This window comes from Alnus glutinosa, chromosome 11 (genome assembly GCF_958979055.1).
Source record: "Alnus glutinosa chromosome 11, dhAlnGlut1.1, whole genome shotgun sequence".
Lineage (NCBI taxonomy): Eukaryota > Viridiplantae > Streptophyta > Magnoliopsida > Fagales > Betulaceae > Alnus > Alnus glutinosa.
The window spans coordinates 19,597,202-19,618,127 of NC_084896.1; the positions used below are offsets into that span (position 1 = coordinate 19,597,202).

The 20,926-nt window shown below is 36.7% G+C and overlaps 1 protein-coding gene across 2 annotated transcripts; it reads right to left on the reverse strand.

Moving 5' to 3' along the window:
* Positions 1 to 1,987: 1,987 nt before the first annotated feature.
* On the reverse strand, positions 1,988 to 20,556 carry LOC133881644 (methylmalonate-semialdehyde dehydrogenase [acylating], mitochondrial-like). Of its 2 annotated transcripts, none has more exons than XM_062320623.1 (20): positions 20,062 to 20,555; positions 18,292 to 18,875; positions 15,874 to 15,968; positions 15,584 to 15,655; positions 15,327 to 15,488; positions 15,166 to 15,244; positions 14,923 to 15,077; positions 14,439 to 14,502; positions 12,411 to 12,490; positions 12,044 to 12,109; positions 7,105 to 7,155; positions 6,831 to 6,982; positions 4,953 to 5,043; positions 4,618 to 4,698; positions 3,394 to 3,471; positions 3,257 to 3,292; positions 3,121 to 3,164; positions 2,943 to 3,021; positions 2,515 to 2,605; positions 1,988 to 2,405 (listed from the first exon to the last, which is right to left on the reverse strand). In XM_062320623.1, exons 2-20 carry the CDS (start codon positions 18,839 to 18,841, stop codon positions 2,302 to 2,304), a joined length of 2,130 nt encoding a protein of 709 aa, XP_062176607.1. In that variant the 5' UTR covers positions 18,842 to 18,875; positions 20,062 to 20,555; the 3' UTR covers positions 1,988 to 2,301. The 2 variants fall into 2 exon arrangements, 1 of the variants encoding a protein (XP_062176607.1); XR_009902564.1 differs by having other exon boundaries at positions 2,358 to 2,405; positions 3,135 to 3,164; positions 20,062 to 20,556.
* Positions 20,557 to 20,926: the final 370 nt, after the last annotated feature.

Here is a 20,926-nt window from a genome sequence, read left to right on the forward strand (position 1 = left end):
AGTAGAAGAAAAAAAAAGGAAATAAAAAAAAAGTTGGAAAGCTAAATGAGGGTGGGCGAACCACACATTGGCTATTAGGAGTTATTCGGACACCCCTAAATCGCCAAACATGGTTAGACAAAGCAGTACATTCGAATTCAAGATTGGAAGAAGGATAAGAACATTTATTTATCTTTTATATCTTGTAGTTTACTTTAGTTAACAAGGGCTTGTGAAGGATCCATTTTCAAATGATTTTGAAACTTAGGGAACATTACAAATGATCTTGTAGTTTGAGAAGAAACTAAAATTTACTCTTCAATTTTTAATCAATAAAATACTAGTTTCTTTCCCAAAAACAAATTGCAATTCATTTGGGAGCGAATTTCTTGAAAAATATTTAAAATTATGAATACCGAGAGAATTTGTTTTTTAAAACTATGTTTGGATGGTTTAAAAAATCTAAGACAAAATTAAAAAAATTTGGATAAAATGAGATTCATATTAAGAAAGTGTCTTTAAAATGTAATAGGAAATGGATTTGATTCTTAAACTACACCATCACAATAACTGCACAACAACCCCTCATATGAAGGTGTGCCCTAGTGTGTGGGACCCACCTTCATGTGAGGGGTTGTTGTGCAGTTGTTGTATTGGTGTTGTAAATCTAATATTTTCCTTTGATAAAAATTATTTGGAAAAAGTATATATATTCTCCTCAAACTACCACTCAATTGTCAATGTACCCCCTTAAACTACCAATTGTGTCAATGTTTCCCCTAAAGTACCAAACAACGTAAATATTTCCCTTAATGACAAAAATACCCTTAATAAAATTATTAAAATTATATAAAAACAAAACAAAAAACCAAAAATTCTTTGAAAAAAATTAAAATTTAGAAAAAAAAAAAACCAAAACAAATTTTTTTTAAAAAAATAAAAACCAAGCTTTTCATTTTTTTGATTGTTTTTTTTTTTTTTTTTTTTTTCTAGATTTTGTTTTATTTAATTTTCAGTTTGAACCACCACTTGAATTTTCATTTTTTTTTCAATCTTTCAATTTTTTTTTTCTTAAAAAAATTGCTTTTTTTTTTTTTTTTTTTGTAGTACTAATTCTCTCTCTCTCTCTCTCTCTCTCTCTCACTTATAGGATATATTTGTCTTATTGAAACCTTTTTAAGGCTATTTTTGTCTTTTTGTTAGCTTTAAGGGGGACAATGGTATTTTTTTTTTTTTTTTTTTTAGTTTAGAAAAGAAACATTAACACAATTGGTAGTTGTGAGGTATATTGACAATAAAGTGGTAGTTTAAAGAAAGTATGTTTGCTTTTCCCAAATTATTAAATACACAAATAGATTCCCACTTATAGCCCAACAAAAAATTAAAGTTTTAAAACCAAAAAAAAAAAAAAAAGAGTTGCCATCCCTAACCGGCTGAGGGGCGGCCTCCTCTTATAGAGTGACAACCACGCTTCATACGAAGGTAAGAGTGTGCGCCTTACCAGAGGCAGCCGATCGTCCCTCACTTAGTGAAGGGAGGCAACCTCTTGACAGAAGAATAGCAATCAGCCACCCTCCACCAATCAATGTTACTCATTGACTAGTTATGAATGTATATCCACGAGTACATCTAACTGTTTCTGTCAAACGGCTAACGACAAGAGCCATTTTAAACAGACAAGTTATCCCAAAGATTTAAAATACTTTTGATACCCCACACACCACCTTACACGTGCACAGCCCACGTTGAATACCACATGCAAGACACAAACACAACACTCCTCACACGACACCCACGCCAACGCAAGCTTCTCCACCCACTGCCCTGCCTCGAGGAGTGCGAAACAAAGCACTTCCACCAGACCACCACACCATTTTTTTTCTATTTTTACGGGCCTAACAAAATACAGAAATTACTGTCTACATTTAGGCTTATGAAAGAAACATCCAAATGACACTCTATAAGTTAGTAAATTTCGATTTATATAGTAGACAGAAAATTAATAGCATACAGCAATGGATCTTAAAGACTGGGACATAAAATTATATGCACATCTATGATACATCAACATGCCCTGGAGTGATCATTTGTGGCACAGACAAAGATATAAAGGTTGTTCATACGTTTTTACAGGAGTGATATAAAAAGATTTTACACAAAGCAAGTAAGGATTTTACTTGTGAGAGTTACTCAGAAGACGACTAGCCGGAAGTTCTGCTGCTATAATCAAGAATTAAAAATATATACACAGCACTTTCTGTCCACAAACAGCTATAATCAAGAATTAAAAATATATACACAGCACTTTCTGTCCACAAACAGCTACGAATTTGGCATTTCCAGGGATGCACCATTGCTGCCTGGTAAATCCTTCCATTGTTGAGTCACTGTTTTAACCTGGGTATAAAACTGAATTCCAGCCTTGCCTGCAATTCAGTCTCAGGATGAATTTGCACTATCGAAGCTACTCTAAATGATTGCTTCAGAAAAAGGGTGGAAATTAAACAGCAAGATTCCCAAAGAAGTAAACGTTACCATCAAAATTGAGATCACCAGCAAAGGATGGTTTGCAGCTAGTAAACGAGGAAAAAGGCAGTGGGACAGAGATGGGAACATTTATGCCAACCTGAGTCAAACCAAGTTCATGTGGCAAAACAAATAGTATGACAACCAATTTAAATAAGAAAATAAAAAATGATTCAAAAAATGATTTTGGGTATAACAAATATTAGGGAATTTCATCAACTAATGCAGTTAGCAATACAAACAAATATGAACGCCAAATTTGTGGAGAAAGCTACAATCCTGAACTCTGCTAATTGAACACACTTCAGATTTTTTAACAGGTCAAAGGCAGCACAAGAGCATGGGACAAAACAAGAAACTCAAGTAGTTTATCCAAATCAAGCCTTTCTATTTGCCCTATTATTTTGCCTAATGACATGCTGCAGAGAGATATCTACCTGCCTAACTTCAATCTCAGTTTGAAATTTCCTTGCAGCTACCCCTGATGTGGTAAATATAGAAGCTCCATTGCTGTATCTGGTAAGTGGGAAACAAACAGGTATGAAAACAAAATACCATCGCTAAAAAAGATCTCATCATATAAAGAGGGTCAAGAGAAGCTGAATTCAAGAATACTTATGTCTGCTAACAATGTTTATGGCCTCTTCAATGCTGTCAGCCTGGGCACCAAAAATATTGTACCTCAAAATCGTTAAAATAGGTAGAGCACTAACTTGATAACTAAAGAAATGAGGGAGGGGTGAGTATCAACCTGCATACAAAGAAGAACTGGGCCAAAAACTTCCTCCTGTAGAAACCAAGACAAAGTGTCATTTAAGTTGATAACTGGGTACAAGTCTCTGCCACCACTAAAACCCATGGTTGCTTCTAGGACACAATAGAAGATACCTTGTAACACTCCATGTTGGTTGTGACATTGGATAAGATGGTGGGACCAATGAAACTCCCATGCTCATACCCTGGAACCTATTTGTCATCCACAAATCAAGACTGAAAATTAGGTCAACTTGGACCCTTTCCAAACTGCAAAACAAACTGAAATTATGAACAAGCTTCTTACAACAAAGAGCACAAGATGCCAACAAATACTTGTTTACTGTCGGTTAAGTGTGTAGGGGAAAAACAATGCATGATATTCCCGATTTGCAAGATAGCAATATATTAACATAGCCTTAACAAAGGGAGCTACACCCAAGATGTGAAAAATAAAAAATAAGAGCCAGAAAAACAAGTTATCAGAAAGAATACAAGCATCAACCTGTTATAAGGACCCAATAACATTGGCTTGTGACCAAACCAATAATGTGCATCAAATCTAATTCCAATTCCACCAAGCAAGTCAAAGCAGAAAGAATTACAAGACATCCATGCCATTTCATGTTGGACAATTTCACAATCATTAGAAATGAAAGGTTCTAGATAATAACCACTCCACCTTTCTCACCAAGGACGCAATTCCATGCAATTTAAACATCCTATACAAATCCAAATGCCTAAATGTTTGGACTCCAATAAGGACTCCACCTTTTACAATTAAACATCCTTGCTTGTCCACTATCCTCGCATTCTTCACATATTTGGACCTCTTCCGCAAAATTTCCTATACAAATCTACAATTGACTTCTGCCTAAATAGCTGGGCAATGCCAGGTCGAAGCAATTCAAATTAGAGAATCCAAATGCAGGACATCCATGCTGCATGTTGACAAAGCCAAGCAAGGCTTTAACTGCAAGAGCAGCTCAACACAGGCAGTCTGTCTCTAAAATAATACTCCTTGCAATCAAGTACATCCTTTAAAGTGTTCCCTGACTCACCCCTCCCCCACCCAGGGCCCCCTCTTTTTCTCTCTCCAAAAAGAAAAGAAAAAGGCAACTACATGCTTCACAACGTAGATTCTAGTTTCTTCATAATAGGTTTGATTCCAGACAAGCAGATTTCAGGAGAACAAGTTGCCAGCTCTTATTTAAGATTTGCTTTTACATCTTTTATCCTAGCTGTTGAACTATTACTATAAGAACATAATATATGCACAGGCAAAGACGCCCAAAGAAAAAATATAAGTACATCATCCATACAGTTGAAGGATTAAAACGGTGGAACATAAGAAAATACCACAATGTTTCTCCCATCAAGGATGAGTTTTGCACCAGTATCAACACCTTTTTGGATCAATCTGCATATTTGTTCCTTTGCCTGCCAATAAGGAAGAATGTTAAAAGAATTATGAAATCATAAATAAGCAAGACACATCCACATGTAAAATGTCAACTGTTCAAAATGCTTCCACTCATGCACCCAAAATAACAAATGCAAAATGGTCAAGCTTATCCAACGCACACAATGTCTTTAAATTTATTATTAATGAGGTATAACAGTCAGTTACTTCCACTTCAACAAGTTGATGTTAATGCTGATAAATTGGTCAAGGATTTAAAATATGCATCCACCTGCTCGCTAATCACTGGACCAAGGTCTGCATCTGGTTCTGTTCCAGCACTTACTTTAATTGCTTTGGCACGCTCCACTAGTTTATCTTCCCTGGAAAAAGATCAAGGAATTAAAAACTTACACCAAACTACTTACACCAAGCCATATGATGCCTATTCACTAACTGAATCCAAGAAGCAACATAATCAAATCAATCTAGAGGTATAAACACACCCACACATCAGGGAAAGAATTTCTTAAATAGATGAACATCATTTTGACATACCCAAGAAACTTAGATCTACTTTTCTTTTTTCATTTAAATGCATCCTAAGGCTTGCCCATAGGTCCACCACCGATAGGGGTAGAACCTAGGCTTGGAATCTACAACCAGACAGTTTTACCACCTAGCTAGGTGGTACAGGGTGATGAGAGGTGAGGGGGTTTAAATAGTTGTTTTCCAAGGAAGAGCTTGGAAGTTAAAGGTGCCGGAGGAAGTAGCTTTCTTTGTGTAGACAGCTGCTCTTGAATAGCGTCTCAGTATTGATAATTTGAGGAGGTGGAGAAAGAAAGAAGTTAATTGGTGGATTACGTATTATTCCATTGATCCTTTGCAATGAAGATGTGGTCTCTTGTTTTTCTCTTTGGCTCTATGTGGTCATGCATCAGACAGTTGTTTAGTTGTTGGCTTGATGAAAACAGACCTTTGGTCGGCATAGAAGTAGTGCAATTGAACATTTTATGTCTCGTGGTGCCTGTGGAGAGAGAGAGAGAGAGAGAGAGAGAGAATAGAACATTTGATGGAGTTGAGCTTTCCTAGCCTATATAGAAGTTTTTATTCTTGAGGTTGCTCTATGAGTGGACGGCGATTTCTAGCTAATCTTTTTATTCCTTGTACTTTTCAGGAGAATTACAGTCTTACTTCTCAATTCTTGGTGTCTCTGATGTACACATACACTTGAGGTATGCGCTTCAAATTTTTTTTAACAATACTATTACTACTTAGAAAAAAACAAAAAAAAAGAAAAGAGACCTTGATTGTGGACCCTTTACATGTATTAGCATATAATATAATTAGTCACAATAGAGAGTGAACCACCTTCTTAATCTCAACCAATTTTTTTTTTTTTTTTTTTTCCCGGAGAAACTACACTTACCCCCTCAAACTACCACCCCATTTGCAACATCCCCCTAAACTTTAAAAAGTTACAATTGACCCCCCAACTACCTAGCCCTTTCACTTAAAGCAGAAAAACAGGGGAGCTTGGAGCTGCAAAATCTGATATCTCTCTCTCTAGATTGTTCCAGCACTTTAGAGCCTGTAATTTTGAGATTAGGGCTCTTTGAGATTTAAAGAGTTAAAAACTTAGAAGGGAAGTCATATGAACAATAATTATTACATAATTAGAGTCTGGATTAAATTGTTGCACATGGCTTGTGTCTCCATGGCCAAAGAAGGGGTTTTTTTTTTTACCAAAAGGCATAATTGTATTTTCACACATTTAGGGGGTATAATGGACATTTTATCAAGTGCATTGCATATGACCCATTTTTCGTCTGATTTAACAGAAAATCCTAACATAGAGGGTTAAGTGAAAGGGTTAGGTAGTTTGGGGAGGTGTAATTTTTTAAAATTTCGGAAAACATTGCAAATTGGATGGGTAGGTGGAAGGGGTTAAGTATAGTTCCCCCCCCCCCCCCGCGGCCCCTTTTGTTGGGGAGAGAGAGAGAGAGAGAGAGAGAGAGGTAAAAGAACTCACATCAAATGCTTCTCAAAAGTTCACCTCAGACTGGACAATAATACGGCCCATGGGTTTCTAACAGATATAACTAGAAAAAGTACCAAGATCAAAAGGTCCAATAACATAAAGATAAGCAAGAGAGGCAAAACAAAATACCATCGATTTAAGCTTCCAACAAAGACGACTGTGCTAAGTGCCATGCACTTTTGTCCTGCAGCACCAAAACCAGCAGCAACTAGTGTGTTCAAAGTAGCATCTATGCTTGCATCAGGCATGACAACTGCATGATTTTTTGCTCCAACATTGGACTGAAGACAACAGTCAGCCAGCCAATTTTCATTGACTTCAACTACTGCATTAGTGAAACAGAAACCACAGTGCTCACAAAAGGAACTGCAGGTTTGTTACCGAAGCATAGAATGGAGAGTACCTGAATACGCTTCCCTTTAGCTGATGCTCTTGCATACACATAAGCACCAGCCTTAAAAAAAAAAAAAAAAAAAACCGTTACTATATGTATTGCCAGAAAATACAGATTTTAAAGTGAAAGACTAATGGTATGACCAACAAAAATGTCAATATTACAAGAGCCAAAAACAACCACGTTGCACATAGCCAGATGTGCATTAAAAAAATGACATACTATTTTCAACTACAAACAAAAAATAATAATGGAAATTATTTTTAAAACTAATAAAGTGGAAAAATAGATCTACTAAAAATAGGAAAACGAAAACAAAAGCGCAAAGCAAAACAGGCAAGTATCTTTTCAAGTATTTAAAATACACTCTTTGTATACAGCAAATAATCCGAGAAGAATCTTTTGTAAAATGTTGACACAGTATTGTCCAGATGGTAAGCTAAGCTGGACTAGTTTTCAGCATCTGACGCATCCAGTACACATGTAATTTATAATGTCGGCCACGGATGCAATAATTTACTACAGTTATATAGTTAAAGACAACTCAACAAGAAGATAAGCCAAAAAAAAAAAAAAAAGTGTCCTCATTTCAAATTATTTTTACGTATCAAAAATTCAAAGTTGAAATTCAAGACAACTGCAGAAGGTTCTACTGAACATCATAAAATTTGATAGTAATTCATGGCCTTCCTCATACGTTAAATGATTTTCAATGTTCATCAGTCCTCTTAACTCAATGTAACATTGTTCTCACACCAACTGGTCTCTCTCTCTCTCTCTCTCTCTCTCTACTTCCCCAACTTTTACACTAAACTTCTTTATTTTGGATTAAATTGATAGATTTTGGTGCTCAAATCAAGTGATGCAACATTATCATCATTCATTTGACACCTAGTTGCACACAATCTTTCTTCCTTTTTATTTATCCCCAAACTCTCTGTCCAAAATGTACTAATTTATCTGTAATTGAGGAATCAAAAGAAGGAAAAATGCAACAACCCAAGAAAACGCTAACCACATCTGCGCTATCACCCTAAAAGGACTAGTTAATTTGGAGTTTCCCTAAAATCATTTATAAAACTCAGTTTCACTTAGTAAGCGATGTGAGACTTAGCACCCATGATCATCTCGTATAAACCACCAACTTTCTATGTAAGCTAATCATCTTTCCAATATGGGACCGGAGTGTTAAATTTTTTTTTTTTTTTTATGAATAAAAGAAGGAAAAAGATTATAAACAACTAGGGTTTCAAATATATGATGCACTTGATTCATTCACCAAAAAGTATCGATTTAATACAAACTATATAGAAGTTTACTGTTACTTTTTATAAGTCAAAGAGGTAAAATGATATGTTCAGAATTTTAAGGCTTACATGGCAGCACACGTGGCAGTACCAAATCCCCAAGACAGCAGTTAATAAGGAGTAGAATCTACATATATTATTTCCCTAAGTGTGTTAGCTAATAAGGCATGTATTTTCCATTAGTTTATTTCATTCTTAGTTTATTTTCCTGCATTATGTTATGACGGCTAGACCTAATAGTTATGTCTTATGACCTAGCCGTCTCTTATATAAGTGTAACCCTAATCAATAAAATGGCATGCTGAATATTATGAAAACCTAGAACCTTTGTTGGTATCTTGGAAGTCACGGCTCCCTTGAAGTAGCTATTAGAGATCACGACTCTCTCGAAGTAGCCCATATCCCTTTTCTTTTGTTATTTTTATTATTTGATTGCATCAAGTGGTATCAGAGCGAAGGTTGATTGTTTTCTACAACAATCTCCGATCCATACCATTACCATGACTTCCTGATTTTTCCGGAATGAAGAAGAACGAGCAAGGTGGGAAAAATTGCGGTCAAAATTCCTCGCGTGGAAAGAGGAATCGAGCAAACGGATAGAGATTAGGAAAAGAATTGAAAGATTTTCTCCACCACGCACCTCTCCGGTAAGCCAATCATTGCCCACAACGGAAGAGTTCAACGCAGGTTCTATTGGTACAGATTTTATGCCCCATATAATCGATGTTAAGGCTAGCAAGGACGTCACAATGCAGCCTGATTTTTCTGGGGGTATTTCAAGCCCTGATGGTTGTGTTGTCGGGGGAGGAGTAGCTGGAATTCTTGTAGCAGCTAGTCCAGTGCAGTTTGGCGTCAACAGCAGGGTTATACCTAGCAACCAGCTTGAGCCAAAATCAAAGCTGAAGAATGGGTCCAGCAGGCCAAGAGAGTCACTGTCTCTCTATCAAGAAGGGGCTGAAAATATCAAGGGAGTGCTGCAGCAGAATGTGAAGAAGAAAGAAGAAGAGAGGAAGCACAGTTTGGAAGAGCATGGAGTAATTTTTACAAAACCAGAACTAAAACAAAATGAGAAGGAGAAGGGAGAGCATGGCGTGATTTTTGCTTGGTTCAGGAAGAGAAAGAAAAACAAAAAAGAAGAAGTTGGTCAAAGAAATTGGGATTTTATCGTTGGATCGACTTTTCCATATGGAATTAAAGCTCTTGCTGATTATGCACACGCGAAGGACCTCGAGCTTGGACTTTATTTTGATGCTAGGATTTCTACATGTCAAGGGCGACCAGGATCGCTTTTTCATGAAAGTAATGATGTAGAACAGTTTGCTTCTTAGGGTGTAGATTATTTGAAATATGACAACTGCTTCAATCTGGGCATCAATTCAAAAGAAAGATACCCACCAATGCGTAATGCTCTAAATGCAACTAGATGCATAATTTTCTAATCCCTTTGCGAATGGGGGGTGGATGATCCAGCCTTATGGGCAGACAAGGTTGGAAACAATGGCGTAGTATTGATGCCATCAATGATATATGGGCAAGCATGATTACTATTGCCGATCTGAATGACAAATGGGCAGCCTATGCGGGTCCTGGTGGACGGAATGATCCAGATAGGTTGCAAGTTGGCAACGGAGTGACTTTTGCAAAGCCAGAATTCTTCCTTGAGGACAAGGAAGATGTTGGGGAAGAGGGATATGTTCAGAATTTTAGGGCTTAAGTGGCAGCACACGTGGCAGTACCGAATCCCCAAGACAACAGTGAATAAGGAGTAGAATCTACATATATTATTTCCCCAAGTGTGTTGGCTAATAAAGAATATATTTTCCATTAGTTTATTTTCCTGCATTATGTTCTGACGGTTAGACTTAATGGTTATGTTTTATGACCTAGCCGTCTCTAATGTGTAACCCTAATCAATAAAATGACATGCTGAATATTATGAAAACCTAAAACCTTTGTTAGTATCTTGGAGGTCACAGTTCCCTTGAAGTAGTCATTGGAGATCACGGCTCTCTCGAAGTAGCCCATATCTCTTTTCTTTTGTTCTTCTTATTATTTGATTGCATCATAAAATGGAATGATTTCTGACCACATGGATGTAAATTGCAATTTACCGTTATATTTAAGGAGAGCATGCTCACGCCGTATCCACTTACACTTACCTACCATGTATATCATGTACTTTTGGTAGGTCGATACCATGAGCGTCACTCCAGCTGATCCTTCATATGTCTTATCGAAGAGCACATACAAGTAACAAGCCTAGTTTGAGAAAAATAGACTTCCAATGACCACGGACTAGCTTGCTTAGATCAGCATAAAAAACTATATGCATTATTGTTTTTCAGTCCAAGTGTCCCATTGTTCTCATCATAATGGATGTCACTGCCCCTATTTTCAAGAAATTGTGGTGCTTACCAATACCTTTCACACCATGAACAAAAAAAAATAAAATCTGAACATAATTAATTACTTGCTAAACCACTCACATAATTTGCTTACTGCCCTTGCATATTCTGTTCTCTTTCTCCATAGGCAATACATGGCCACAGCAAACGCCACAATCCTCATTTTATTCATCATGTTTTTGCTGTGTTGAAAAAAGCCAATGGACTTCATCATGCAAGTTCAAAATAGCTCAATTGTAATAAAATCCCCTCAATGTACCATCCCAAACTTCCAAAGAACTAAGTCATATAAAATGCAAAACATTGCAGGTCTCAACCTAATTCCTCCACAAGGCACAACTTGATCACCAGATGAGAGCTTGCATTCTTTAAGCTAACTGTGGAGGAAAAAAACCGTCTCTTGGCATATGATATTTTTGCTAACGGCACCAATATTTTATTGTAAGGTATATGCTACTGATTGTGAACTGAACTCTGCTATCAGCATTCTAAATGTTATCTATCTGTTCTGTCTACAGGTTTGTGTAGCACCAATAAAAAAAAACTGGAGGCTTGAAGGCTCCAAATACACTTTTCCTGAATGCCCACATCGACATAATCCATAATGTTCTGCTTGTAAGGACTAAGTGAGCACAGAGGACCCACTTATCAAAAAAAACAAGTGAGCACAGAGGACCCTTGAAACTTTATTCTGTTGGCATAATTTTGACCTCAGAAGTAGATCACAAACAAAATTTAGGGCTTACAGCTACATGCCTACATCACTTCGAAACAAGCATATGGTCGTTATAAACTTCATTTACTTTCAGTGAATCACTTGTAACCTTTATAGGGAGGGGAGAGAGGCACCGAAGAAGATAGTGGAGGTGTATAACAGAATTACTTGTGATCACTAAATTGAACATTTGTAACCATATTGTTAACTCACCATTTATCCCAAAATCTTAAGCTGATAGTAAGTGATGAATTTAATCATTTAATTTATATTCTAACATTCTCTCTCATGTGTGGGTACAAACTCTTCTCAATAAGTGAGCTCTAACACGTGGAATATTTAATTGAAATAAGAGGTAAATAATAGAGGCAAGGTTTGAATTCAGGATCTTTGCTCTGATACTATGTTAATCTAATAGGAAGGGATGAATTTAATTATTTAATTTATATTCTAACACATATCAACATAGAGGTTAGATAGGGCAACTTGTATTAGTGTTTCAACACTAAGGAATAACTTACCACATTTGGACCAACAAATGAGATAGCTTTAATATCTTCATCATCACAAATCGCATTGACAATGTCCTGGCCCAAGTCAAAATTAAGAAAATGAAAAGATAAAAGACGAAAGGTTAAAAAAAAAAAAAATCAATTCCTGATACAACAGATAGCAACAAAAAAACATTAAAACCAGACGAGTTTAAGCAGGAAGAAAAAACCAAGTTCCGCACAAGGCATAAAATAGACTAGACATGTCTAGTAATTGTAACATATCCAATTGAAAAAGAATGATGGATTAAAAGTAAAGATCCATAACTTATACTAATGCTCAAGGGAGGTATTAGTGGATGAACAAACTATGGTAAACAATTGTCGCAAGCCTTACATTGGTGCCATGCACAATATTTAGGACGCCATTAGGCAAACCAGCCTCTACAGCTAACTCTGCAAGCATTACTGCAGCCCCTGAGTAAAATACCAAATAAGTTATTTTAAGCATAAATGTCTTGTGATACATGGCTTCTATTTTAAGCATAGATGTCGTGTGCATGAGTAATAAATCAATAAGTCCAATAGTTAGAGCATTCCTAGTAGCCTCACCAAAATAACTTTTTGGTTATTTTGGTGAGCCAATTTGGTGAAAGTGTCCAAGATGGCTCTCCAGTAGCCTCACCAATTTGATGAAAAAAAATTGGTGAGTGAACAGTACTCACCAACAATAGTGAGCGCTGTTCACTCACCAAATCTATAAAAAAACTATTAAAACTTTCTCTCTCTTTTTTTTTTTATTTCTCTCTCATGCATCACACACAACCTCCATTTAAAAAAATATTATTTAAATGAAATAGTAATAGTGGATAACTAAAATGGTGAGGCTGCTATGAGTATTTTAAAAATGTGGATGGCTAAAATAGAGAAAAGTAGTTTTTAGCTATTTTGGCTAGTAAAAGTTGAGGCTACTAAGGAAGCTCTTAAGAAGTAGAGTAGATTCTAAGAAAAACCTCTAACTGGTCATGAAGTCACAAAATGTTTCCTAAACGGGAAAGGATTATACAGGAATGAAGAAACTATGAAAATAAAGATTGACAGATAACCTACCAAAGCAAAATTAAAATTGAACTATATGTATATTTACATAAATATTTATATTACAAGTTTGAGCACTCCACTGGTTCAATGAAATGTTGTATCAACACCAACTTCATTGTAATAGTTCAGATTTTATCTTAGGATGTCCTACTGCTTACAGATATTAGATATCAAGCTTTGAACTGTCTTTTAGGACTTCAATATAAAAATCTCGTGTGATCTTAAGAAAAAGAGTAATGCTAGATACATATTTTTATCCTGCAATGTTAACGAGGAACTCCAATGGTTAATTTAGAGTGCCACATCAACATTGTTAGACAATTGTAGGATAAAAATCCGAACTAGCATTACTCTAAGAAAAATCCATACAATTGCAATCTCCTCTGATACAGTGAATTCATTTAAATTTAGAATTACATTTTGAATGCCCCTTTTGACAGATCAGACATGACACCCCAACAGATAGGATACATATCAGTTCCAAGGGATATAATATATACTTTTAAACATTTGTTGCACAAATGAATTGAAATCTGGATATGACATCTTTCTTCTTTCTCTCTCTTTTCCATTTCCTATTCCCTTTACTTTGCTAAATAATAGGAACTACGAAGAGAACGGGGTAGAGGGAACCTATTCTTTCAGACTTGGCAACAATCACCATCACCTTCAACTATTAACACCCATCATCACTCATTTACTCCACATACTACTGCCACACTGTCAATGTCAAATCTTGAATCCATCTCCATCATTGTCGATTTAAACCCATGCACCAACACCAACATTGCTTTCCTCATAGCTACCATCACCCAAAACCAGACAGACCAACTACAACGCCACTGTCCAGCGTTCATCTCTGCAGTTTCTCCAAATCACATTCAGCTGCACCACAAGTCCACCCACACACCATTGGGAGGTCTAGGAAAAATAAAGAAGACAGTGATCAGCAGCAAGATCCCCAACAATGAAGTGGTCACCTGTAGGTGGTGAATGGCAAGATCAATTTCAAGATCCATGACCTTACCTATCCCTTCTCTATCTATTGGGTTGCCGGCAAAGTATATCCTCTCAACCCCAACCACCCCCCCCCCCCCCCCCCCAAGAATGGATAATTTAGACACTATCAGCCTCTTATCTGTAGCACCAAACACAACCTAAAATAATCCTCCTAAAGATAGGTGAAGAAACCATCCCATATAAATTGTCTTTTCAAGAGGAGAGAGTTATTAATCCTTTTACTCTACCATTTAATGCATCCCAGTAATGAGTAAAAGTTCTACAGTCCCATATATTGCAATACTACAAAGGATTTGAAAATCACCTGGATCCTTCTCTGATGGCTTCAGAATAAATGTATTGCCACATGTGACTGCAATTGGAAACATCTGCACATGAAACTAAAAATAAAAAACAGCTTTGAAAAAGAAAATAATTTTTTGTTTTATGGGTATATACAATTCTAACAACAAATTTGTTGTGGTTCTTTTTTATTATTGATATTCTTTTCTAGATCAATCACACGTTTGTTGTATATTTCTCAGGCTCTTAAGTTACAAACATAATGGCATTCCTAAACCATATGAATAAGCAGTAACAAAGTATTAGCAGCTAAATATGCTGCATGCATGCCCCCCTCCCCCCCACCCCCTTCCATTGTAGCAACTTTGTTGTCTATGTTTCAAGAACATGAGTGATATAGATGATGGCATTCTTAAGCAGTAGAAAGCACTCATGAAACTAGACCTAAACTATAGCCAAGAACTTATGGCAAGTAAACCGTGAAATTGGAAGTATACCAAGCTTACCCATAAGGGAATCATAGCTGGAAAATCAAAGGGGCAAATCCCAGCACAAACACCAAGTGGCTCTCTAATGCTGTAGGTATCAATTCCAGTGCATACATTGGAAACAAATTCACCCATTTGCAGAGTTGCCAGTCCACAAGCATGTTCCACATCCTCTATGAATGAACACCGAAAACTTCGTAAGTTACGAACATCACTAATTGAGCTTTTTCATACATTACAAAAGACAACAAAGAGACTAACCTAATCCACGTGACACATCATCATATGCATCCTTCAATGTCTTTCCATGTTCAGCAGTAATGTTCCGGGCAAGCTTATCCTAGGGAAAAAAATTGCAAAAATCAATTAATAAAACTTGTAACTTGACCAAAGTAAACCAAATAGACGCCTAAAAAACTCACAATGTCTCTGCGAATAAGCTCTTGGAACTTGAACATGATGCGCTGACGAGTTGCAATCGGCGTGTTTTGCCACAGTGGAAAAGCCCGTTTTGCTGCAAATACTGCAGCTTTGAACTCCTCATTTGTAGTAAAAGGAACTTGACAAACAACTTGTTGTGTCGCCTATTATTTAAAAAAAGAAAAAGAAAAAAAATTATTGACTTAAATGGCTGAAAAATAAAGGAAAATGAGATCTTAAAGGAATTTATGACACTTACAGGGTTCAAAACATCAATAGATGAAGATGATTGTGAATCAACAAATCTACCTCCAAGGAGGTTGGGAACCCTCTGATATACATTACAAAATGAGTTTAAATCCAGAATTAAGTAAGAGAAAAATGCCAATGAAAAGGAAGGGAGAGGATAGAGAAAGAAAGAGGGAGATAAAGAACAATTCAGGAAGCACTAACAGATATATATTATTTTCTTCTTTTTTTTTAAAACTGTTTCCTCTTACCCAAGTAGTAAGGATAAGACTTCTTCAGCAGAGTTACATCTAAGCTTACCGGAGGGTTGCGCTGCCTCCAAGATGACTCGGTAACTGTAAGATAATTGTTTCTTACAGCAGATTTCTGAGGCCTTAGTGACTTGAAGTTTCTCACTGCAACATAAGGATGCCATCTTCCACTATAAGGAAACAGAAACTCTTTCTTTTTCTTTTTCTTTTTTATAAAACAATAATAAAAACCTATAAACATGATAATTGTCCATATACTTGCTAATTTGCAGACAATTTTCTACAGGTTTCTACTGAAAAAGATGGAAAAAAAATTTATTGTCACTCTCTCAAAGCAATCATCTTATAAACATGTTAGCGATGTTAATTGAATAATGCCCTTTGAAGAAGCCAAAAAGGACAAGGTAAAAAAATCTCCATCTAACTCCTAATAGTTCTACTCTCAATATGACCATAAGCAGTCACACGTTCCACATGAGTATGTCAATTCAAGCAATCAATCGTTATAATATTGAACAGTTGATCCTAAATTCCAAAACCATCCAGAAATTGACAATCAAAGGCAACAATTAAACATAAGGTACTTAATTATGCTAGTCATTTGCCAAGTAACACTATAAAGGTATCATCGTATGCTTACTAAGGTACTTAATTATGCTAGTGATTACCACATGTTTTAAAAGCAATTCCCCATATAGTAACAAGTAATGGTTTATGTCAAGCCAGCAGACATTTAATTCACTAGCATCAATGGAACACAAGAAGAAAAAAGAAAAGAAAAGGCAAAGACTACTATCATTTATTCATACAAGGCAATAGTGGACCCAAGAGATATTGGCCCATGAAGGCTCAAAAATTTATTTGGTCACTTAACCCATGGGCCTCATAGATAATAAATAATTATAAATTTAAACAAAATGAAGCTCCATTATAGTCTTAGGCTAGCATGAGTTCAACTTCATAAAATGGAAAAATGACTAAATTGGTCCCTGAGGTTTGAGGTTGTGACAAATAACTCCATATAGTATGCCTGTCTATTAAATAACTCAATCCGTACAAATTCCAACCATTTTTCTGATAAGGTCATTACAACAACACAAATTTACCCTAAAAAAAAGAGGGTTTGGACTGACGCGCTATGGGGTGGTTCAGCCTCCCTCCCTCATAATTGGCCAGAAAGCCTTGGGGGTGGTTCTATAACCCCAAACGGTTAAATCTGGATCTACTGATGATGACTCGCTCTCTAACTCTAACAACTCTTGCAACCACAAACATGTCGACAGTGGCGGCGATGGCTCCTTCTCCAGAGGCGGTGACAGTGGATTGGACTTCGTGGTCATACTGGCTACCCTGATATGCATGGTGGGGCTCATCGCAGTGGCCCACTGCGGCTCAAGAAGCACCGCAACCAGCTCTCCAACACAGGCTCTAGCCAACAAGGGCCTGAAGAAGAAGGTGCTTCAGTCTCTCCCAAAGTTCACCTACGACTTGTCAGACTCGTACAATGCCAAGAACCTAAAGTTAGCTACAGCCGAGTGTGCCATATGCTTGGGAGAGTTCGTGGATGGGGACAAGCTCAGGGTGTTGCCCCAATGCGGCCATGCCTTCCAAGTCCCCTACATCGATACATGGTTTAAGTCCCACTCCTCGTGCCTCTCATGTCGGCAGATACTGCAGGTGGCTACGTGCTAGAAGTGTGGCCAATTTTCAGCTGCTCAAGCTCAGCCTCAGGGTGTGTCAACATGCCTTCCATGCCATGTCTTTTATTTTCTTTTCTTTTTTTATTTTTATTTTAAATATTTTTTATTTTATTTTTAAAGGTAAAATTGTAATTTCATTATGACCATGTTGGAAAAATGACCGGAATTTGTACAAAGGGATTTTTTTTATGAATACATACGAAGGAAATTATTTATTACACATGCATACCACATAGAGTTATTTGTCACTTTTGAAACTCCAGGGAGTTATCTGTCACTGGCATCTTTGCCATTAGCATAGCCACAATGAACATTAAAATGCACCCCAACATTTTTTTATCATTGCTGAGCAGTACTCAGCTTCGAGATTATTAATTTGATTAGGAACACATATCTAGACATACTCCAAATATGTTCTGTCCAGGTAATGATGGCTCCATGATACATTCCCATTACCAACGAATTAACTAACCCTTGAAAATATCTACTAGCTCCAATGCTGAAGCATAACAAGGGTAGTACCTAAACCTAGGTTCAAATTTTAATTCTAACACCTCGTCAAGCATGTCAGGGTATAAATAAAATAAACACTTAATTGCCACCCCAGTACGAATAATCTACTTGAAGATGGTACAAAGGAAAAAAGAGCTTGACATAATTTGGTTCTTTAATTAATACCATGTGAAAATGATTTTCTATAGAAAATAAGTATTGTCATAAAAAAAGGTTATAGAAAAATGACATCAAACTTCAAACTAAGGCCTCACCTGCCATATTTCCTTGCCGGAGCTTAGCTTTAACGTTGTAAACATGCTTTGGAGTTGATAAAAGATCCGGATTGCTTTGCCTTAGTCTCTTTAGAATTTGGCGAGGTTTTAATCCAGCTTCTGTCATTTCTTTAATTAACAAAATTTCTCTCTCTGTAAAGCGACGAGCAGAGGGATGCTCTGAGATGTCCTTTATGGGTTCATGGTTGTGTGTTCCGTCTTTTATGGCAAGGACCCACAAGCCATCATCCTTCTTGCCAACAGCTTCAAAAGGACAATTTGTCAGCCGGGTACCAGTTTTTCTTTTTCGGATACATTCAGAAGATGAGTCATCAACAGATTTCCGCCTGTTACGATAAACACCTCCTCTGTCACAGCCAAGGACAACCACTCTGTCCCTCTTCGACTGCTTAATGGTAACCACATATCCCTGGGACACAGCAAAGTCCCCAACATGTTGGATAAGTTCTTCACGATCTACAAAGGTACCAGGTGGAGGTGGAAGCATCTGTTGGGGCTCATTCAGCTCTGTGCAAATTTGAATGTCCATCGTTCATAACCGCAAGAGAAAACCTCATTATGACCTGAAACTTACCACTTTAATCTCATTAGCATTGCCACCTTCCATCTAACCGTCTTCATATCTTATAACAAACTTATGAGCACCAAGGCTCCACTTAACATAAAGAAAACTAGTTTTAGGAATTAGAACCAAGAAAATGCAATGCATTCAATTTCTCAATTGGTTTTTTTTTTTTTTTTTATGAATTAAAATATTACAAGAAATTTCTCAATTGTTATGTTTGACAAGATATTTCACGGTTGGTTGGGAAAAAAAAAAAAACTCTTTATACTACTTGTAATTTTCAGAAGTGGAATTACTGTTATCATCATCCATGTATATTCCATCTCATTTCATTGTAAAAGTATTGCCATAAAGCATGACTCCAGCATAAGTATAATGAAGAACACCTCATACAACAGCACTGATATCCTCCTCCTCTAGGAGTTCAGTTCCAGTTGAAAAAAAAAAAGAAGTCATACCCTATAGAAAGTGCCTATCAAATGATTCAATTAGTATAAATAATACAAACTTCACACAGTTCAAAAGAAGTGCCCCTCTCACTCTTTCACGAGAACAAAGAAAGTGACACAAATGCACACTATCTAGTGTCTTTTTTTTTTTTCTTTTTCTTTTTTTCCGTTACAAGATGTTCATAATTCAAAAGCATAAGCATGAACTACTTTTGGATTTTCCTGTTTCCTCTAATCACCAATAAATGTAACATCTCCTACATATAACATACAACACGGCAGTTATTAATGAGTGCCAAAATAGTATTCACACAAATTACACTATGAATCACACCTTAGCTTGCTACTCTTGTTTGATAGGTAATAATCATTTCCACTTCTTTTCTTTTTTCTTTTTTTTTGGTAACTCTAACCGTTTTCACTTCAGCCAATAATAATTGTTTATCTAATTTAATAAAATTAAACATATGCTTGTTGATATTAGCCTCCTCACTACCTTTACACAACAACTTAAACAATCCCTCAAAAATGGCAATTGATAAATGTCTTGATTTATATAGTCAAACAAGAAGTCGCATCTCTCAGATAACCCAAAACTAATTTGATATCTTAAATTTGACAATGAGATTATGCTTTTTCATGCCAATAACATCCATATTCATATGTGTTTTCTCCAAATACACAAATTTAAATTAAACATGGAATGATGCAAAGACTTGAGGAGTTGTGAAATACGCTTGATGTAGCATATGATTTCGGCAAGAGTGGTGCTCGGGCTAAGTTCTGTTCCAACCCAAGAGCCAAATTTTCGCTCAAGTGGAGAGTGAAAGTGGGACCTGGGCCTTCAGTTTCTAGCTCAGACGCAGTGAAGGACCCGGGTGCTCGTTTGGGTCAGCCAGGAGGATCTACCCCGCCGCGCAGCGCAGCGCAGCCGTCTCTGCCGCTGATCTTCAACCTCTGTCGGGAGCAATTAGGGAGAGTTCTCTCGCCGCCGCTTCTATACCTGTAGATCAATGTTCTCTCTCACGGTTGTTGTTGCTCGAGGGGAGCACCGCGAGGGATTCAAATCCTGCCGGCGGTGACTCAGTGTCTTCGATTAGCTCTGAACAGAATGTTTTGGGGGTCGTAGTACCAGAGGGGTATTTCGCCCGTGGTTATGTGTCACAGGCTAGCGAATCATCTTTCACAGCCGTTTTCTCATTCTCCTTCTTCATTTTTTCTGATAAAACCTTGTAAGCCTTTTCCCATATTTATTTAGAAAATATATATATATATATATATATATTATCAGTCAATTTCCGGCTTTTATATAATCACTTATAAAATCTAGTCTCACCTAGTAAATAAGCAATATAAGACTTAACATTCATTAATATCTTTCTATAAACTACTCATTACATACGGGCACTTCATCTTCCCAATAAAAGGGACCGGGAAGTTACAAACTCTCTTTCTTTAACTCTTGATGTCCTCATCATGATCACATCATGATATCTTTCTATAAACTACTCATTACATACGGACACTTCATCTTCCCAATAAAAGGGACCGGGAAGTTACAAACTCTCTTTCTTTAACTCTTGATGTCCTCATCAGGATC

Excerpts from the sequence above, each read along its gene's own strand:
- LOC133881644 (XM_062320623.1), bottom strand. The coding sequence starts at position 18,841 with ATGGACATTCAAATTTGCACAGAGCTGAATGAGCCCCAACAGATGCTT. Across the intron at positions 5,044-6,830 it reads GTTGGAAGCTTAAATCGATG|GGAAGATAAACTAGTGGAGC; the intron begins GTATTTTGTTTT and ends ATCTTTTTCCAG. Across the intron at positions 3,165-3,256 it reads CAGTTCTTCTTTGTATGCAG|GCTGACAGCATTGAAGAGGC; the intron begins GTTGATACTCAC and ends TTTGGTGCCCAG.